At 39.7% G+C, this 22,038-nt stretch overlaps 2 protein-coding genes across 6 annotated transcripts in view; one reads left to right on the top strand and one right to left on the bottom strand.

Moving 5' to 3' along the window:
- Positions 1 to 22,038, top strand: part of LOC135163353 (arylalkylamine N-acetyltransferase 1-like) — a 99,962-nt gene that overhangs the window by 18,634 nt on the left and 59,290 nt on the right. Inside the window, exon 2 of the mRNA XM_064122733.1 lies at positions 10,923 to 11,002. The gene's annotated coding sequence lies outside the window, so the exon portion shown is untranslated. The remainder of the gene's footprint in view (positions 1 to 10,922; positions 11,003 to 22,038) is intronic.
- LOC135163342 (endothelial transcription factor GATA-2-like) lies at positions 6,989 to 21,942 on the bottom strand. 5 transcript variants are annotated; one of them, XM_064122708.1, is made up of 8 exons: positions 20,843 to 21,942; positions 13,663 to 14,120; positions 12,847 to 13,393; positions 11,725 to 12,264; positions 10,662 to 10,784; positions 9,285 to 9,420; positions 8,248 to 8,407; positions 6,989 to 7,795 (listed from the first exon to the last, which is right to left on the bottom strand). In XM_064122708.1, the coding sequence occupies exons 2-8, from the start codon at positions 14,112 to 14,114 to the stop codon at positions 7,765 to 7,767; spliced, it is 1,989 nt and encodes a 662-aa protein (XP_063978778.1). In that variant the 5' UTR covers positions 14,115 to 14,120; positions 20,843 to 21,942; the 3' UTR covers positions 6,989 to 7,764. The 5 variants fall into 5 exon arrangements, with proteins under 5 accessions (XP_063978778.1, XP_063978777.1, XP_063978781.1 ...); XM_064122707.1 differs by lacking the exon at positions 20,843 to 21,942 and adding an exon at positions 15,393 to 15,846; XM_064122711.1 differs by lacking the exons at positions 8,248 to 8,407; positions 20,843 to 21,942 and adding an exon at positions 15,393 to 15,843.

The following is a 22,038-nucleotide window of genomic DNA, read 5'->3' as shown; positions in this document are numbered from 1 at the left end:
GTCGATATCGATTTACTCGGCCCATTGCCGTCCATCGATTGCGTGTGGCTAATGGGGTTGAATTTTTATTTCAGACGAGTGAGATGTTAGAAACGTTTTGTGCCATTGATCACAAAAATTCATTTGAATACGTATCGATATTAGCTAAATATTGAAATTTATCGAATTATCGTTATATTTTATTATTTTTCGCACGTGCAGAGTGAGTTGAATGAGCGAATTGAATTCCTACATTTATTTTACTTTTTTAAGTTTTTCTGATTACGTTTAAGGAGTTGTCGTTTATGCTTTGAAGCGTATTTTACGCCCGAAGTTGGAGCGTAAATTACCCCCAAAGATGCCGTAAATTACGAAGTTTTTTTATTCGTGATTCATATTTACCGATGTGATAAAGAAAAAAATTCACCCGTTCGGTTTTGACGGAGGAAATTTATGTTTTGATAAACGCAAATACGCCCTTTTGAAACCTGATTCCACTTTTCACGTCGGAAAAGAACCACCAGACGTCATAGTCACCTGAAGCGTAAATTACACTTATCAATACGTAATTTAAGTTTCATTTCTGAAGTCTGTCAAAGTCATCTTCGCATTTGCATTCTTCCGAGAAAAAATATTTGCCAAAAATTCCGAACTCTTTCCGTAACTTGAGATAAATTTGTATGTACAAACTTGAACCTCAATAATCTGTGAAAAATTTTGCGCGTCGATTGCGTAATTATTGCCGAACGTTTCTCTCTGCACTAGACAATATTTTTCCTCGTGATAAATTTTCACCAGGAATTTCCCATAAATTTTCGCACGACACTTAACAACACTGTGCACTAAAGTACATTCGTGAATATTTTTCAACATTGAAACAATTCGAATCATTAACAAATTAGTCAACAACTCACAGACAATTTTACGATTATTTAATTGACACAAAAACTTAGAATTATGACACACTTAACAGCCGAGGAAATGTTGAATTTTCTAACCTACCCTCGATGCATTAAAACTAATGGACTGTCCCCTTGGTGAAATTAACGTCATCTGTGGAGAACATTCTCCGAGCTATGGCCTCCCTCCCTCTCCAACCTCACCCCCGGTAGTCCGGAAATGGAGACAGGTAGGGCACAGGGAGAGCGAGATACGCATCTGGGAGTAAGCGGAAGGCTTCCACTGCGTCGTTAGGGAGTGCATAGCCTTCGTTTTTTTTTTTTTTCGTAACTCGTATTGCTGAACAATGGACATTTGCTGGGACAATCGTAAAAAAAAGGATGGGGTCGAAAACGTCAATTTTTTTTTTCAACCATAAATTTTACGATTCAGGGGTTGGTTGTGTCTAAATATTGTCGGTGAGGGCAGTGGAAAATTGGGGCATCTCCATATCTTCTCGAGAATCGGGGAATCATTGGACCAGGTTGCCCGGCATTTTCACAGTGTAATGGAGATGTTTGTCAAGGACAATATTATCGTTAACCCAATCTTCACTTTTCGGGAGGACCTGAGCCTATTTTTCGTCACATTGGTCCTTCAAAGTTATGATTTCCTGCCCGGAAATTATGGAATTCGATAAACGGATTTAGCTTCGCTACTTTCTGACCCTAGATCGGAACTGTTACGGTAGCAGACACAATTCTAGATTTTTTTTCTCCTATTTTATGGGCAAAAGTTCGGGAAAAAAATTTTAAAACATTTTTCAGCCGCAAGAATGCGAGCATTCCTTCGTGTACTTGAATTATCGACCAAAATACGTCAGCGAAAAATTTTCCATCGTAAACTCCGATAACATAAAGTAATGAAATTCCTATTATCGAAAAATTTACAATTTCACTGAATGGATCCTGAAACTTTGAATTTTATTTCTGAATTCATTTCGCTGGCTCTCCTGTGGAAATTCCCATTGAAATTCTTTTCTTATCGTTCTATACATTCCGTCATTTTACGCCAACTTCCTCGATTCGAATCGCCGAGTAGCCACGATTCCCCCCCAAATACCCTCCCGCCTTCGAACCGCCGCAGCAAATAAATTATCCCCCAAAATCAAAGTATCGAAAAGAAATCCATTATCTCATTTCACCAACTCGAAACCTAAATTTTCAGGACATTCAAACGATAAATTACCCGAGCGGGCTAATGTTGAGAATACTCTTTGTTGAACCACTTCTGCTCCCGCGAGTAGAAGAACACTTTCATTATCAGACGACATTTCAAAGCCGCATAAAAAAATCCTGTATGGCAGCCCAATAAACGGCCGCAGGTAACAACGAACGAGCCCATCTCCCCCTCTCTCGCCACCACCAGAGGGGGTGATAGAGAGGGGGGAGAAAAGGAGTATCGTAAAAAAAAAAAAAAGGAGCCAAAATGTCCGGGCGGAGGAGTACTAACACTTATGTGCGTCGTCCATTAGTCCACTGAGTGGAATGCAATATTCCGGCGTCTCCTCAAAGCTTGGCCGAGGTGCTTGAGAGAAAGAGGGAGAGAGAGGTCTGTGGGAGAGGCCTCCCCCGGGTCCCCGAAAATTATCTGCCCTGACAACCTGATAACTGCTTCCAGGAAAAGTGCATATCCCCACTCGTCATTTTATTTATTCAATGGATGGGGCTTTTTTGCGGGCGGATCGTTTGTTATTGCGAGATTTCGCCGACCTGGGGGACCGGATTGGGGACTAATGAAGCTTCCAGGCGGAATTGAAGGGGGGCCCTCAGTAGCATAAGCATGACGGCTGAAGATCGATCATGTCAGAAGGATTTGGGGTGATATTTTGCTACCAACTTCGATGAGGGTTGGCAGGGGAGAGAGTGGGAAAATCACTGGAGCTGCGAATTAAATAACAAAATAAATGAGGGATTGCAAAAAAAGGTTCATACAAACGTTTATAAAATAATTTGGGACAGTTTGACGTACAAAAAAAAAGTTTCGTTCACTTTCCAGTGAGAAAAGAATATTTTTAAAAATCTGAGCCGTAGACCTGAGAAGTTTTTTCCCTGGAAATGTTTGATCCAGTGACATTCATCCCCATTTCTGTCCTACACGAATAGAAAATCGTCTCATCATTCCCTAGCAGTTGAGTTATCAAAAATAATGGACAGAACATTAGATAAATATATGACCGCCTGCGGATGACTTTTGGGTTCTCTCCCCGGTATCAATTACGATAGCCATGGCGCCGAATGGTGTCTTCAAGGTGGAGTTAGCAGGTATTTAGCTATTGAGCTGATTCAGAAAAAATGAGAAGGGGAAAAGAAAAGCGCAGCGAGAAAAATGTCTAATAATTTACATTGCTGTCGATATTTCTGCACCGAAGCAATTTAATTTGACAGGGAAAGTTGCAAGTTAATTGATTTCCTTTCCATTTTTATTACTCGTCTTTCATTTTATCATAGACTATTAGGTTTAACTTGGAACTTACATCACGGGAAATTAATTTCTAATGATATTACTCATGCTGTCATTGCGGTGCTTGCGTTTCACCTTTTTGCAAGGATATTCAACTCTTGAGTGCAACTTTACCCGGATTGACATACATCATCGACACGATTTTAATGGAGAGGATTAATTTCGAAGGAATTAATTACGAAGTCGTTAATTTTAATTGAAAATTTTCTATTTCAATGAACACAGGGGTTCGTTAATTAATTTCCAACGAAAAAATCGTTCAATCGCATATCAAAAACGATCAATAAATTTTTTTTTCTCATCTTTTAATCTTCTAATTGCTTTCTGATTTCGGAAAATTATTAGGATATTGTTTCACAAAACAATGGCATCGAAACTCTGCCGTCAACCCCTTCACCCAGACTTCACTGGCAAAATTAATACTACAAATATCAAACGCATTGTTTTAAGAGATTTTCAATTAAATAATTTCAATAGTAGTAGTAAAATCGGAACCCGAGAATCAGTTATGCGATATTTATTACACTCTTGACATTACCAACTCTCTGGATTCTTTAACAGATCTCTAATGAGCTTAGAGGCGGGGTGCGTTAACGAGGTAGGCGGTAACCTGGCACGCGACTTCCGTTTCTGCACGCGATCGTATGCAACCCCTCATGACACCGGTGAGCTTGAGTTATTGTCTAACGTACAATATCATTCGTACGCCATTTTGTGATTTCATCTCGAGGGGAATTTCGTGGTGTGCAGACCATGGGGATCAAAAATATAATGGTTGTGATATTTAAGATTTTATTAATCAAACCTGCGATTTATTTAACCAATTCCGTTGTAATTCTTCCGCGATATCAGAGGTTTTAATTAATTCTACGGGAACAATATTATTTTGCGTAAATATATTTTTCTTTCAAGTCTGGTTTTGCTAAATCAAAAGAACAACGAAAAATTATCGCTCAAACTACTGGCGTTTACATGAACTTGAATATTTTTATTGATTAATATTGGTTTTATAACATATTTTGTTAATTATTAATAATTGATAAGACCGGATTTTCTCAATTCTTACGAACAGTAACACCTCTGAAACGCTTGCATTTGCAAGAGCCTCATCGAAAATAAAAGAGTAAAAATGTCCAGGGGATAGCTCTTCACTGGCGAATTGATTTTTCTAATCTAATCGTATGACGTCGGGTTTTCTGCCAGTGGAGGCCTCTTCCTGGAAATCGGGGCGGCCCTCTCAGGCTCCAGGACGATATAAACTCGCGAGTAAGAGGGAAAGCAAAGAGGGATAAACAGCGAATACTGTGGGCGAGAATATGGCCAACGGACCAAGAGGAATGAGGCGGGAATGAGGTGGTGAGATATTGGGTGGAAGAAAACGTGAGACACACCGGTGATGGGACGGGGAAGGGAGGGATAGTGAGAATACAGAGGGACAATAAACACTCGTGAAAGAATGAAGGAATAAAGCAGAGGAGTGGGTGAAATGTCTGAGGACGAGGGAGGTCTGGCAAATTGTGTGGGCACTTGGAGAAGACGTAAATTTATCGCAAACACAGTGAAAAATCCAAAACTGATCTCATTTTGTTTATCCATTAACTCAAACACTTATTTCATAAATTTTATTTTCGACTTTAATGTTATTAGGTGAAAACTAATGAATTAGGTTTTGGTGAATCGAGGAATTTCGAGAGCTTTGGAACGAAAAATACGTTATTGGGGGGAGGAAAGGGCTGGGGAAAGGTGGACTGATAAGATGTTACACCTCAGACTGGCGCCAACGGTGGGATTTTAGTGAGAGAACCACTTTCTGGTTGGGAGAAAAATAAGAGCGTTTCTACGATCGAAATATCTTGACTTTGGACACTCTAGGCACTTACTACACTGGCGCCAGGGTGCAATGGGGATGTCCAATGGCTCAATCTTGTAGGGGTATGTTGATCGTTTCAGGAGGATCATTGGTGCACAAATTTAAGGGGTTTGATCATAAAAAAATTGAAGACTGAAATTATTCCATAATAAAAGTAGCTGCATGGTGCAATAGATCCTTCATTTTTCTATCAATTGAAAAAAATTTAATTTCGTAGAGAAATTTAATTTTTTATCCTCGAGAGATTCTCCTGATCTTCAGAAAATTCCTCATTATTTCTGCCAGTGGAATCTCATCCTCTGGGAAAATCAACAACTCCCGCAAAAATCACTAGTCAAATACCTCGGGAAATTCCCTAAAAACAGCTCAAACTGAGGGAATACAAAAAATTAAAAGGGGGAAGAGGTCATCGATAGTCGAAGAATGCAGTCGCCGGCGGATCGAGGAGTCGCGCAACCACTTCGCCTCTGTCTCGAGATAATGCCGTCCCGTCGGATCACTAATTTCCCTCCTCCCCTTTCCCCCGGGGGTCTCATCGATTTCCATCGATTAACTCAATACGAAAAGAATGCGTGTTTCCAGTAGTCCACACTGACTGACATCCGTACCTCTGCCCGATTTTGTTAATTCCTATCACCTATCACCCGCAGATCGTCTTTCAAACAGTGTTTGACTGAATTTCAATCAATATACTTCATCCATAAATCAAAATTGAATGAAACATGAGATCACGACATCTACAATTGATTTTATTTTTCAATTTTATCCATAAAAAAAACATTAATTATATTTTGATGACTAAATATTTTGAAAAAATTCCAGAACAATAATCATTCAATTCTTAATGACTTCCTCATCACAATAATCACTTCTCTGGCCAACTGTCAAATAAAACATGAGATCACCAGATCCACAGCTGTTTTTAGGCGCCCCAAGTGATCCAGCATAGATCCCTGGATCCGTTTTACATACCTCTCTCACCCCTGCGCCCCTACAATTATCATTTTTCTGCAACATTGTCCACAAGTTATATCTCCCCGCGCCGATATAAATTACGCACGCAGGGATACATTATAGAGGCACATGCGTAAAGTGAGAGAGACAGAAAAAAAAGAAAATTAAGTACACGAAGAAAGAGCACTAATGTCCCTGAGCAGTGCAGCCAAGACAGAGACACTGACTGAGGGCGGCGCCACGTTTGCGCCGTTCACGGTGAAATAAGAAAACAAAAAGGTGAAAATAAAAAGAATAAAGTGAGACTGAAATGAAAAGAGTGAAAAAAAAAAATGGGCAGTGGAGAGCGGCTAACATGGAATAGCCCTTAGCGGACTCGGGGCCGGCACGATAGCCGACTCTTTAGCCTGATGGACTCACCTCCCTTCCTTCTCAACCCCCTTCTCTCATCGCCACTTGTTCCCTCAACCACCACCACCCCCCTCCCTCCCCTCTGCAAACTCTCGGAAACACGTATAAAACATCGGTGTCTTATCCGAAATATTTTCCATCAAATAAATTCAAACGTATTCATCATACTTAATCCGTATATTTAAGGTCTCTTAGGATGTACCAGAAAGGGTTTTGTTGAAAGTAAATAATAAAATTTGGTTTAAAAGTAATTATTATGATTGAGTCAGTTGAATTTATTTGATTAATTTCATGAATTTCAGTCAATTCTATTATTCGTTGTTGTTCTTATGTTGAGTTTACCCTTCTCATTTCATCGAATTAAGTCAAACATTTATCGTGCATAGTTCATATATTCAATTTACATGCTCTTGATATTTATCAAAATGTCACACTGATTTATTGTAATTCAAAAATATATTAGGGTATTTTTTTAAATTCATTATTCTTGAAGGCTATTTAACAATTGATTAAACCTAGCACAAATCTTTGGATAAGTGTACGAAATCTAGTTTTATGTATAAATTATTATTTACGCTCTCCAGTTGCAGTATTCGTCAAATTCAATTTGTTTGTTCCATACTTGACCGTTCCACATCGTAAATCAATTTTTTTATTCGTCAAATAAATTTCAAGGTATTGATCGTACCAGATTCATGTATTTAATTTCAATTATGGACATTTGTAAAAATCTCAGTAGATTATTGTGTTTAGAAATATATTAAATTGGGTTCTAAACACAATCAATTACGCGATTCTAATTAAAAAATAGTTAAGCCTAACACAAATCTTTGGACAAATGTATAAAATCTATGTACAAACACCCAGAAGGCCCGAGAATTCATAAATTCTATAGTTTTATAACGGAAATATTATTGCGGGGGATTTAATTAATTCGTCTGAGATCTGTGGAAATTGATTTTTGAAATTCCGCGATTTCTGTTATTCACTCGCTATCTCGATCTCCTTTTCGTTGGTGGCCAGTAGACGGCGACTCCCTCCGGGAGTTCTGTCGATAACCAGCCGGGCTGATCAGGTAGAAATTCTCATAACTGAATTACCGGCAGTCGATGAATTATGACATGCTCAGCAGCGATCGAGGTGCGGTGCTAACTTGTTATCGGCTCTAATGGGGGCACACTGAAAGAAATAATTCACCTGTTAGAAAAAAAAATCAGAATTTATGATAAATACAGGTAATTTCATGGGTGAAATGGACGTAGGAGAAATTTTTCAATTTTTGTTGGATTAAGATGCGCGAGAACGCGGGAAAATTTGAAAAATACTGGTCGGTAGATTCGTCTAGTGCACAATATTTTTTCCAGAATCATTTTTTTATTCCCACCAGACTGATGTTTATCATCGTCTTCTGAAAAAGAACAAGTGCTCGACACATCACTGATTTTTCGGAATCACCATCACTATTTGCTGATATGAATTTTCATGAGTGCAATTTGACTGTAATTTCCGGATTATTGGAAATGGATTTCTCAAAATCAATGAATTGTCCCAGAAAATCATCGACATGTCCCTGAAAATGAAAACTCCACTTTCGAAACGTTATTATTTTTCACGGTGTGTCGTGGACTTACGTAAGGGTCGTCTGACGATTGAGTGCGGCGGCTGAGGGCAATGCGAGGGGCGAATGCGCGTGCCCCATTTGGGATGGTGTCATTGTACCAAGATAATGGTGTTCCTCAAACCCATCAACGACCCCACCCCCGTACATACTCAACTGCAGCTTCGAGTCCACTGCAATTTATATTCAATAAAAATTCATACATTCTCAGTCTGATTCGTGAAGAGTTCACGTTTTTTCATGCAAATAATTAATCAGAAAAAGAATCCCAAAATTTTGACAAAAGTACTGAGAAAGAATTATATAATCTGATTCTCAAGGGAGAGATATTTTATTTATGAAATAATTAGAGATAGGAAATTGAAAGAAGATAAATGAATCAGTTATTACTGTTGCGGTTTTTTTTTTCATTAGTGAGCAACCCTCCCCCCACTGACTAGAAGTAGGCGCCATCAGATAATTTCACCGTGCGCAGGCGCGCATTTCACCGGATCAGGAAAAGTACTCGACTTTTTTCCCTCGTTATCGCTGAGATCCCCTCGCGAGCTCTGACCAATCACTGGACGTTGACGACCCATTGCACCCCCCCTCACCCCTGTTCTCTCGTCGCGGCGGCCATTGTTCTGATAATATCTCTCAGCCGAACGCAAACAAATGTTGTCGAATTAAATTGCGAAAAAAATTCCAAGTCGATTCATTAGCTACAAGAAAATTTACTCCGTATTCGCTCGGGTTATCAAAAAAAATTACCGATTACATTTACTTGAGGCAAGTAATCATACTTCGCAGAGTCCATTCAAGTCGTAAAATAATTTTGTTAAATTGATTTCACCGACACTTCGAGTCCCTTATCATTTTTTTTTGGAAACATATTGCCCGCGATTTTCCCAGGTAATCGAAAGAATGATTGTGTACACGCTTGTCACGAAGCCATCGAGTGAAAAATTCAGTTAAAAAAAACTGAGTTATCTTATCCGACAAGTGGATCATGGGGGAATTGAAAAATGAAAGAGGCGGAAAAGGAAGAGAGATTGCTCACCAGAGACTCACCGAGTAGGTTTGCCTTCATCTCGGTCTTGTGGATGCCACTGGATCCAGCCAGTCCACTGCTCATGCTTGTGTGATTTTTGGGCTTCCTCTTTCTGGTCTGAATGCCGTCTTTTTTCATACTTAAAGGTCTATTCACCTGCAAATTAATGACACCATCAACAGAGAACTTGCCTTATTGTCTAAATTTTCCTCCTCCATTCATCACTTCAACCTAACTCTTGACTATTTAATTTTACTGAAATTTTTCACAAACGGTTATCGCGTGGAAAAAAATCGAAATTGAAATTTGTTGAAAAAAACAAATGGAGACAAGCATGTCAAGTTCAATTATCCCATAAAAATTCCGACAGATTTATTCTTGACTTCTTCATAATTCTATGGGTCTTCGCAAAAAAGTTCTCTCTCTCTCTCTTTCGTAAAAAAATTAATTGTCCCTATTTTCTCAACGAGATCCCCTTGATAATCTTCTCCGAATTTAGCTGTCCACTCTCCTCCTGTCGCTCACCCCTCTCGAAAAAAAATACCAGCCAACATTCTTATCACCCGACGCGAAAAAAAAACTCTGATAACACTCGACTCGATTGTGATTGATTGCTATCGATCAGGGAGAAATAAACGAACGAGAAGAAGCAGCGATCGTTCTCATTAACTCGAAACAATGTTTCCAAATGCCTACGACGCCTGAGAATGATTTATTGGCTACGATGTTAATCTCATCGACGCATCTAAAATTATCACAGTGTCCGGTGATGGACAGGTGCCCCCAAAATATTAATTCAAAGTATTTCATAGCTGATTGAATACAAAAGTTCTAATTCGTTATCAATGCAGCCATAGCCACGTGTCATCGGGTCCGCACGTGTCCTGATAACGGATTTATCATCAATTTACTAAAAATTCATGAATTATCCCCAATACTTTGCACATTTTTATTGATGAATCATTTAACATTTTTAAGAACCTCCAATTTTATTCCATATAATCAATTTATCTCTCGAAAGCTTAGACTGCAAGAGTCGCTCAAATATTTCCAATGACTCAATTTAGTGTACATCCGTTTGTTCTCCCCCCCCCCCCCCCCCCCGAAAACCTTTGAAACCGGAAGGGAGCCGCGTGTTGCGTTAAACGAGGTACCGAAAAATCATCGAAAAATACCGGATGATTTCAAAGGTGAGAAGTATTATTTGTCTCGAGTTAACCCTTCTCCTCTCCCTCAGTGTGACGAACATTTTTTCAAGGAGAATTGTTGTCATATAACTGTCGAGCTCAACGACCCTTGTTTGCAGTCTTTACTGCGCCTCAACCTTTATTATTTCTCTGGTTTCGGTTTTTTATTACTCTTAATATACTTTAGTAATTATTTGAACGCCTACTCACATTGTGAAGCTTAAAGTAAAGGCCACAGGCGTTACATACTGGCTCGCCATTGTTATTTCTTCTCCATAACGTTGTGTTACTTGTTCTACAATTTGCGCATTGCACGCCTGTTCGGCGTCCACTCTGAAAAAAAAATAATTCCATTGAAAGTAATGAAAATAATCTAGTCAAATCATTGATAAAAACAATTTCTCTTATCGGTGCTTTCAATTTTCCCATTCAATTCTTTCCGCTCATTCTGTGATTTTTTTTTTGTCGCAGATGCCGGAATGCGAGCATCATCCCCGACTGTTTGAGAACATGAAGAAGAAGAGGAGAGGAATGTACGCGCTCTTCGTCAGGTAAGTAAACTAGAGCAAACAACACCCACCCTCTGTCCCCGTCTCTTATTTGTTCTGGGCTCCGAGATAACAGCGTTCTTCTCTCGAGAGCACAAACATTACTTAATAACGCTGGTTGTGTTGGTGCACACATTGTGTACAACAAGCCCATACCTCGTCCATCCCGGTATTGGACTTTTTTTTTTATCAGCACAAATAATTCCTCTGTGGCCTAGAATTCAAAACGGTGGACAACTATTTTTTTTTCTTCAATCACCGCTTTACTGACCATTGGAACTGCGCAATTATTTGATGGATTGCTGGATCGAAAGCTCATTAATGGTTTTACATAATATTTTCGTAAAGTGTCCTCTTACGATCTCCGAATTTTCAAAGTACATTGATGATTTACGAAAAATCATCCGCAAATAATATTTAATTCTCTTGAATTTTTTTCGATAAATTCGCATGAAATGACTGGCGATCAACCCTTAGAAATAATTTTAAAATATTTCACGAAAGGATTTTAAATCTCTCCCCCTCGCCCCTCGAATCTCCCAAACAAGTGGGACATTGTTTACCTTGTACAGGCTTTGGTCAGCCGGACAAAAAAAAAATAAAATTCCGAGTGGAGAACTTGATATGCGTTAATTGAAGAGTTATGGAGGCCCTCGAGACCAAAATTAGTGACAATTAAAATCGAAGGAATACAATACTCCTTTTTGAAATGAAAAGATACTCACAGGTGCAATACTCTGTTTGATTTTTCCTCCGCATCTCATCGGCGGTCTATTAGCTCCGTTCATTTTATTATAAATGCCACAGGCATTGCACAGGTAATGCCCAGTGCCATCCCTTCTCCACAAGGGTGTCATGTTAGCTCCGCAATTGACGCACTCTTTGGAGTCAACTGGGATCAGCTGATGCTCAAAACCATCGTCAGAGGCACTCACAGGAATAGTGGGCCATGGAGAGGGTGGACCATTGTCACCAGCAACTGTGTAACCACCTCCAGAGTACATCATACTGCCAGCATCACTAGTGGTTATGGGAATGGAGTAGCCAGGAACATAATCCAGGGTTGGGGGTGATGTGGAGTTCGGAGGGGCTGTCCAGTAGGTTTCGCCAGTGCCCTTCATGTACTGGAAGCCTTGGGTGGGACCTGGGTAGATTGTCACTTGGGAATTTGGGGAGCCTGGTTGGTCGTAGTGGAGTTGGGTTCTTGTGGGAATTATCGAGGAGGTTAGGGTGGGGTCACCCTTTATATAAACTCGTGATTCCACCTGAAACATCATCAGTGATGAGCTTTTATCGAAGGAGTGGTATTGAATATTGTAATTGCATATGAATGTTGTCAAGGGAATTTGTGAATTGTCGGTCTTCATTTGCGGATATTTATGTCAAAAAATGGCGGTAATTAATTCTCAAATCATGGCACTTCAGGGGTATTTGTTAATTGCCTGAAGTTCAATCGCGAATTTGGCCCCATTGACTCATGAAAAAATACAGCATAATTCAAATTATTTAGGTCTTCGTTACTACGAAATTCATTGTTGTTGGTGTAGAGATGAAAGCGAATGCACGTTGACGGTTTCAAAAAGAGAAATATAAACATAAATAACAATTCTACGGGATGACAGAACACGGAGTTCTGTTCTTCTCAGCTTATTATATTTTTCTAAGTTATTTTGATCAGGATCTCGAGAAAATTTCGAATACAAAACCCAAATGTCTACCACTACCTTACAAATTAGTTAAAAAATTCTTAATTTTAATTGATTTTAATTGGGTAACAAATTTATGAGCTTTATCTTTACGTGTCTGTCCCATAAATGCCAGTATAATGAGAGTACTAATGAAATTACCTCTCCCGCACGAAAATTTCCTTGTCCACTAGGATAAGCCAAGTAAGTGATGTCTCCAGGTTTGGCGTAAGCATAACTGCCAGTAGGTTGAAATCCATCTGTGACATACGGTGTATACTGAACAGTCTGTGCTGGAGGCAGTGCGACAGTCTCCAAAGTTGTGTAGGTGCTGGTCTTCAGGTTGTCCGTAGGCACAGCTGGTGCAACATCGTACTTGATGGTGGCCTCGGTGTAGGTGGGGACGACTTGTTGTTGCTGAGACCTCAGGGTCTCCACAGGTGGTGAATAAGGGTGCGCGGGTGATGGTATGTGGACTGTTGGGGGGTGCGAAACCATTCCACTACCTTCGTAGTCCTCACCCGAGGCTGGAGAATTGCGGAATCGCGTCACCTGGCCATTCTCGTGGGGACTGAATCGGGACTGCTGGCGTCTGGGGTCAGGAACCTGAACTGTTATCACTGGACCACCGCGTCGGGTGTCGTTGTCCTCGCCGTAGGATATGTATACTCTGTCTACTTCCGGTCTTTCTATGACTGGAGTTGTGTAGCTGTGGGGGGAATATATATAATAATTTTTTATTTCTAGTCTAGATTTTTGAATTTTTTGAGATATTTCTTGACATTTCCAAGTAACGTCTACAATTTCAATAGAAAGACTGAGACTTATATTTTCTATTTTATTCTCATGAACAGTTCGGCTATAAGTTCCAGAAGAAAAATTAATTAGTTAATTCAACTTGAAGACGAAAGACTCATAAAAAATTAAGAATCTCTCTCAACGTCAATTTATTGATCAATTAATTCAAATAAAAATTACCGAGTTTGATCTTTAATAGCCAATGCAAGAGCCTGTCCTTCCGCCTCCTGGCTCTCCACTTGCAGTTCCTCACTATTGTTCGTATTATAAATAATCTGGTGTTGGTCGATGCTCCTCTGTTCACTTGGACTCCCCTGATTCATGTGAATAAATTGTGTTTGTTGCTCCTGATAATTGTCCTGGTCCTGATGAGCCACTGGTACCACCTGGATGTTACTGGTCTGTTTATCAGAGGGACTGGGCACTGGAGAGTCCGGCTCTCCATCAGCAATAGTCTCGGTGATGTGTCCAGTAGTGGTGATTGTCCGAACATGTCTTCTTCCTGTGATGACAGTCTGGGGACTCTCCACTGCCTGTTCTTCAGCAGTCCTTGGCACCACTGGTGATCCCTCCTCAGGGCGATTACCCTCCCATTCTATTTTCATCTCCTGTTTCATCATGCTCTCCTTCATTGCGTCCTGAAATCGATATTTTCGTACCTGAATGACTCCATCAGTCAGTGACTATCGTTAGCCAACTCGGAAAGTTAGAAATTCGAGGAAAGTGGGACAGGAACAAAGACTTGTTTCACGATAATGCGGATGTGCTTCTCGTAAGATCTGTTTCTGGATTGAATCTGGGTCTAGGCCACCATGACGTACCTCGCAACCTTCAGCAAAACCCAATCAGTCATACCTCGAACAAAATTTTCTGCTCTTTTCAAATAAATTTTCGACGCGATTAAATATTCCTTTTATTAAAATTTTCTCGCCCACTCCGGAGTAATATATTTTCGAATTCATAGTTCATTAATCACTCAACTTAATTTGGCAGTAAATGGGCACGTCTCGACTCAAAGTTCAAGTCCTTTGAAAAATTTTTACAGTTTCGCTCCAAAAAATTATTGAACTTCAATTTTCATGTCCACAAAATAAAATTATCTCTTTGAAGACCAAACAAAACTCAGATAAAATTCAAGTTTGAATGTAATTATTTGACTAAAATTCATGAAATAAAAATAAACAATTTTTTTACTGCAATTCTGGCAAGACTGGATTTTCCTCAACTCATAGGCAGAATTAGTCACGGGTTTTAAAAAGGCACGCGACAAAAGGGTACACAGAAATGGTATAAAAATGCTGTGTATTTATGTTCATGGTGAAAACGACACACCTCGTTCGTCACAACCGACAGAGAGAGAATTAACGTTGAAATAAAAAGAAAAGAAGAATTGTTGGAGAAGGTGTTTGCAGAGGTGCGCGTCACTTCCGCTTGGTAATGTCAAGCCAAGATTTCCGCCGCTCGCTGACTGAGGCACGCGTCATTCATCACTGCTCCATCGTGTGAGAAGAATATTTTTCTAGCGGGAAAATCGATCTATCGAACACTCATTCCCGAAGGGCCGTGAACTACACCGTCAATATTCATCGAAATCTTCGCCCATTTCTTTGGGCCCCAATAATGAGGAAAATCGTCATTAGCGAGTGCACGAGGCGACAGAGAAAATTACTTCAAATGAGGGTTGCGCCGTTCATTTAAATTAAATGAAGAAGTACTTAAAATACTTGAATCTACTTAGGGAACTTTCTACTCGTTGAGTCATTAATAAATGACCCCCATCACGGCACTGAATTTAGAATGATTTACGCGGGCAATCAGGACGGACGAAAAAAATTGCGGGAAAATTGTAGAATTAAAAAAAAATATTCTCTAGCGGTTTTTTAAATGGGAATTTCCGAAAAAAAAATTACCTCATTAGCTGCGTGCCGCATTGATCCCCTCCACCAAAATCAAAATAACTCAAAATAACTTTTCACTTTTCATACAATTACACGCGAATTTTGCAATGTGGATCCAAAGGTGCAATCGCTTGCGCATCTGGATCCTGCAAAAGCTCAAAATATCGCGAGGAACTTGAGAAACTTCAGCGCCAGCTGTACGATATTTAGCACCGTATGCCAGGAAATAGACGATGAGTCTTGCTCGGGTATCGACTAGTGACTGAAGTTGTTGGAAAAAAAGGTGCGAGGCATTCGGGCTTTACACTTGGAGAGGTGGTCGCGTGTCTAGGAGGCACTCTCCTCTCTCCCCTCCATCGTCATCGCGGGGGATTCGGACGGTGGAGTTGTGCATTGTGGGAGAGGAATAGCCGCGATAAAAAGGAGAGAGCGAGAGGAGAGATGGGGCTTTGGAGTGGTCGAACGGGAGCATCAAGAGACCATTGGACAACGCCCCTTCGATGCTCTCATTGGTCACTCGGAGCTCCCTCCTGGGTATGCGCTATAATTATTACTCTGGTTTGCATCCCTCACTCGAGGAATAGGGATGACAATTGGCGGGCAGCTTCTGGATAGCGGTTTGAGGGGCAAAAGGGAAGCCCTGGGACGTTTAATTTTTTTTTCGAGTCATTATGGAATGAGTCGCTAATTTTTTGACAACAAATCTTATATTCAATATATGTCGGGGGAGTCGGTTTAAGTTATTTAATGTTAAGTATTTTTAGGTGAGACTCAGAGACATTTCGGGGAAATTTTTATCACTTCAGAGTTCTTTTGACATTCGTGGGAGCTATGAAATTCGACTGAATTATGTCGTTGGAATTCACTGAAATCAAAAAATTCCTGGTCAATACATTTTCTATTTTATAATCAATTAAAAAACCGGAATAATTTTTTTTGTAAATATTCAAGTAAGTTAGGGGTTTGTTGTCTTTCTATTACGGTTTCCAAACATTGACGGTTATCATTCTATATTATCTCGGGATTATTTTAGCCGCTCTAAATATTCTGGATATCGATCGATAATTATTGATACGAGACTCGTTCTCAAAGTCAGTTCATGAATAATTTCCATCGGCAGAATTTCCAATTTTTCCTCTTTAAACTTTTATGACTTTCCCTTCAAATAAATTAATCTAATAACCGATATTCCCCGACAATCCATTTTTGCCCTAATGTGTCCGGTTGAACGTTAGCTCTTTTAATTCAACGGTTCAGTGATTCACTGTTTACCCAGTGAGTCGGGATTTTTGAGTCACCATAACTGGGCTCAAATTTTTTTGAAACCAAAGTTTTGGTTGGAGTTGACGTTGGGGTTTTTTTTAAACAAAAAAAAAATTGTTAGAATCTCTTTGATTGACACAATAAGCCGGGAACGTACGGAGGGGTCCGGTGTTTGCACTGTGATAAGGTGAGAGAGCCCAACCGTGCTCAACACCGGTGAGATAACAATGTTGGTACGGTCGTTGGTAGTTTGTCCGTGGAATCGGCCATTTCAATCCGCCATTTTGTTTGTATTTTGCTACCCTGTGGGAGTCATCGAATGGCCTCTTAGGTTATTGCGGGAGGGGTGAGTGAGTCACACCGTTGACGGGTGCAAACACGTCAGGGCAACTTTGTCTGATTCATCTTGATGTTCAGTCATTCGGGGATTGATGGGGGATGACAGCTAGAGGTGACTATTACGGGGAACATTAGGAACGATAATGTTCGGTACAGTGGGGTAAAACTGATTTGATTGTAGAGATTGTAGATACCGGACAATAAATTGCAGAAATTCGTTTGGAATTTTCGGGCATTCACCTGTGGGCTAATTGAAGAATACAAAAATTCCTTTTAATTAGTGATTTTGTCAGTTTTCGGGGACTTTATTATCATTTTCTAGAAACACGGTGATTTATGTCAGACTAATGCTACCGATATTTAAGGGATTAGAATAGAAAATAGTAAAGAAAATAGAAAATTTTAGAGGGCTGTCGCGTAAGTTTTACCTATCGAGAATTTTCCAAGTGATTCCGGAGTTTTTACCGAGAATTTTAATTGTGTAATATTTAGGAATTTCGATTAATTGAAAGTCTTGAACTTTAAAGTGAGATGGAATTTTCCTTTTACTTTCAGCCCCTAAATTACCTTCAGTAGTAAAGCGGTAAAACGATTTAAGCCCACACAGCTAAGTTTCCGAGGATATCTGGAAATCTGAGATAGATAACAACATGTTTGTCACGCCCTCAGATTTCGAGATATTAATTAAAGACCGGCTAATAGTCAGCATTTCAAGTAAAATTTTTGAAATTCTTAGCAATGTTCATTCACATGTGATTGTTATGAACTTTGTTACGGCCATATTTTTGTCAAATCAATTTTCCTATAGTCGGAAATCTACTCTAAATCTTCTTAATAAAAAAAATCTTCTTCGCTGTATTTAATCGATAAAAATCTTGTTCGAAAATTCCAAGTGCGAATTAAAATACTGTGACATGAAATGCAGACGTTATTTTCGCGGTGCGATCTCTCCCAGCGTTGGTCGCCCTCGGCCGATCCCGGCCCGTCGCTCATCTCCTAGAGCCCAGAACGGGAGCCCAGATCCCTGAATCAAGTTCATCAAAAGTTCACGAAAATATCAACCCCTCCGTGGATGGTTAAGATTACGAGAGCTGATACCAGGCGCCACGATAGGTCGGGGAGAGAAGGTGAGACGAGTGTTGTCAAAATAAACGGCACTATCGCAATTTATCTCGTTTCCCATGATAATACGAGATAAAACTGCATCATTACATTAGCTAGTATCAGCTAAAATGATAATTTCAGTCGAGCCGGGACGGTCAGAAGAGTGTAGGGCCTTTCAAACTCTACCCGTCCAGTTGCTAATCGAATTACTGAACTCATCAACACCATCCGATCATTGAGTACCTGTCGGGGTCCCATCGCACCCCCGTAAAGACCCATAAAAATGTCAGAATATTTAAAAGCCCCAGGTAGACACTTCGCGAGTGAAAAAATTCTTTTTGACTTCAAAAACAATTAATTCTCTTTCCCACTGGCCTTCCGCGCCATCTGAATTTCTCAAAGTGAAGATAACAAAATGGTGGATGTGTGTGACGTCACGAGAGACGAATCGAAGAGTAAATTTAGAAAAAAAAAAAAAATGGTGAAGAAGTGCTGGCTGTCATCGCTGGAATTAACCATCATTTTTATCATCAACAATCCCTTATCAACGACTCAACAACCTAGCACGTAGTCCACCTATCTCTGTCTCTTTTTACCCTTGGTTACCTGCTAGATCACCTCGAGTGGATAACTGATATCGATTTCTACTCCGCAGAATTGTATGATTCCAATCCCTGTACACATCGCGAGAATTTATTTTTTTTTCCATTTTGTTTGCTTTTCGATCGACGAAAGTCCAAGGACTTGACGGAAACGTCATTGCGCAATTAATTTAGATTGAAATCGGAGTGATGTATCGATCAATTACCAGAGTGAATCGGAGAATTGGATGAGACGTGAATTTAATCGGGAATTGAGAGGAAAATTATTGGGAATTTGGAGATTTTAAAAATGTCGTTTTTTTTAGTGGCAGGGAAAAACGATGGGATGAGACAGTTTACGACGCAATTACGGTTAAATTTATTGTACTAGGGATTTTCACGTGCCAGCGTGAAACGGCTGGGATGATTAATAATTCTCCGAGAGTTGTCGCAAGGGCAAACAATCGGTTCCTCCATTGTTTTCACGCGTGATACGAGGTTTATTGGGTGTTGAAGTAACTGCGGGGAATCATGTGTTGAGATTGAGATACTCATTTTTTTGGCCATTGACAAGCGGCAAATTACCTGAGAACTCTTCCACGATTTCTATTACAGACTCTTGGATCATTTTTCCGCAATTTGTCGTGATAAATTCCAGGAATTTTTATCGCGTCAGAGTTTCAGTGAATTTTAGGATAAATTGGCGGTGACAAATCTTGTCGAAAAATAGAATAGAACAAAATGTCCAGAATTTTTTTCATTCAACATTCAATGGTAGAATTACACTTCGATTGTGAATTACATCTAAAAAAAATGCTCTCCACATTTTTCAACTGCTTAAATACGCGAATAAATTTGCAAACTGATAAGTAACTCATGAGAATTCACTTTTCGCGGCTTTGCAAATGGAGATATTTTCACGAGTGGGTTCGGGCTAAAATTTTCAACTAGTACTTAATTTTATTGTTTTCATAAAACCCCTTGTGATACCCCTATCGTTATCACTCACTAACTTGACAACTTGATGCTGTAAAATCTGGAAAGTTGAGCCTGAAAGATGTCAGGTATTATTTGCAGTTGAAAATTTCCAACTGCTGGCAAAATATTGCCCTCTCGATTGAGACTTATGAAATCATCGATGAGCTCCTCTTCCTCAAGCTGACAATTCCGTAATGTCAGTCGGACCAATAATTAGCGTACGACAAACAGCATTATCGCTATTGCCTGATATTATTTCCATTATCTTATATGTACAGCAAACGGTTATGTGTTTAATGATTAATAAAATATTATCTGCGTCAGGGGCTATCTGGTACCTCCTGGCGACGGATAGTTTCGTGCCAGACGTACCTGGGGAGTCGGTTCCGTCGCCACGACAATCCAACGATTGCCGATTTTTCTCATTTCAATAGGAATAATCGTGAACTTGAGTATCACGAATATGTCAGTCGTTGTGATAAGACAAATGTCAACGGAGTGCGTGAAATGCGGCATTTTCCTTTCGAAAATTCAGGTGAAAAGCGAGTTTGCCTGGCTGAGGTACGACTAATGTTGAAGAAAAAAGTGTGTGTCGTGTGTTTTTTCAAACAGTCTGGTCCGCGAACGCGATCAATTCGTCTCCTGTCCCCCCTCGGAGTAACGAAAAGAAGAGAAATATGTGCGGGGCCACACATTCGTTGGAATATTGAACCACGTTGACGCCAGCCGCCGTGTGAGACGGGAAATAGAAACGAAAATGTGGATTTGACCCAGTAAAATTAACAATGGAATTCAAAATAAATGGAAAGAAAAAACCTCAAACGTTCGAGCGACTGGAGAAGAAATTTTTTAGTGAACATTTGAAAGCAATTTTCGCATCCATTGTAAATGTGGAGAAACAGCTGTAGTGAAATGTGGAAAAAAATGTGATTGAAATTTCTTGGAAAATAATTTTCATCATCAATCAGATAAGAAATTCCCGAGATTTTCCGGACGACAAATGTCCCGAAATTCCAGTGGCGATAACAGCGCGCACGTGTGAAGAAAATATTCATTAAAAAATTCATTAATTTTTTTATTTCATTTGTCGACTGAAGAACGAAAAAGATGTCTTCCATCGGCTCCGTTACGTGGGTTAATTAATCGCGCTTGGATTGCGGGAATTACGCAATTTATGATGAGAATGGACCCACTCACCTGGTGGCTGTCCTCTCGGGTCTCCAGGATGATTGACCCCAGGGTGATATCCAGTGATTGTCCAGTGAACTGAGTGGGTGATGAGTACTTGACGATTTACTCCGTCTCGTGATCGTAAGTCGATCTGGTTGTACCTTCTTGGCGCGATAGGCTCGGTACGAGAGACTCTTTGCTCTCTCGGTACCGTGTGTTTGTGGTAACACGGGCTGCGCTGTCTACTTGACACAGGTGCGCTACAAGGTGTGAATAAACGGCAATGCTGCCGCCTAGGTGAGAACACGAGAAGGTTTAGGATTTTTTTCATATTTTTTTTTACTTTTTTTCCAAGCTAATCGGGAACACGCGTTGACCCAGGCATTTTTATATCATTTTGATAACTATTGAGTTGACTTTTACACTAGGGACGTGCAAATATTTGACAGAAATTCGCACAGTGGACTTCCTGAATTTTTACAGATCCACGAAATATTTTTTTTCATTCAATTCTACGTAAATTCATTCATTTTAATTCTACACAATTTTGAGGCAATTTTTCTTGGCATCGTTGAAAAATATTTAGTAGTTGTTCAAACTATTTTCAATAATTTCAGATTTATTCAAGTTCAATATAGTGATCGCGACGTTTCGTCAATCCTACCTTCGAATTATCAACTTCATATTTATATTTATCATTCATTATTAGCAACTGCCTCCCTTGAATTAAATTTTTGCTTCGTATTTTAAATTGTTTGGGAATGTCCCTTGGCAAAAATATTGATCTGAGCATAGAGACAACTGCGCCTCAATAACACTCTCAAATATTTCCATTTCTCTTTTGAGTCTGCAAAATGCCTAGTTCTTTCAATTTTCCAAGTCTCATGAATATTACTTTAATCTCTCTATGAAGGTGCATTAACCAGCTGCATTATTTGCTTGGAAAAGTATCAGTTCAGTTGATAAAGTCGTCATCTTTCGAAATCACCCAGCGCAAATCCTCAATTTTCACAGTTATAGTTCTTTCAACTTTGCACTCTTTATTTCCAAAAATAAACCAACTGCTTCAGCTTTCAGCACACAATGAAATCTCGAGGATTCCCCGTTATCAAAGGGGTGGTGTCATGACAACAAAGTATACAGTGGGCTCCAACTGATAACACTGTGATCCTATGAGACAGGAATTTTCTGGAAATCAATTAAAGTCTCACTGTATCGTAAGC

This window comes from Diachasmimorpha longicaudata, chromosome 6 (assembly GCF_034640455.1).
Source record: "Diachasmimorpha longicaudata isolate KC_UGA_2023 chromosome 6, iyDiaLong2, whole genome shotgun sequence".
Lineage (NCBI taxonomy): Eukaryota > Metazoa > Arthropoda > Insecta > Hymenoptera > Braconidae > Diachasmimorpha > Diachasmimorpha longicaudata.
The sequence above is the reverse complement of the archived record's forward strand: the minus strand, read 5'-3'. Positions and strand labels throughout refer to the sequence as shown.

Excerpts from the sequence above, each read along its gene's own strand:
- LOC135163342 (XM_064122707.1), bottom strand. The coding sequence starts at position 15,413 with ATGCGGCACGCAGCTAATGAG. Across the intron at positions 13,394-13,662 it reads GCTATTAAAGATCAAACTCG|CTACACAACTCCAGTCATAG; the intron begins GTAATTTTTATT and ends TTCCCCCCACAG. Across the intron at positions 7,796-8,247 it reads AATCGTCAGACGACCCTTAC|TGTGCCCCCATTAGAGCCGA; the intron begins GTAAGTCCACGA and ends TATTTCTTTCAG.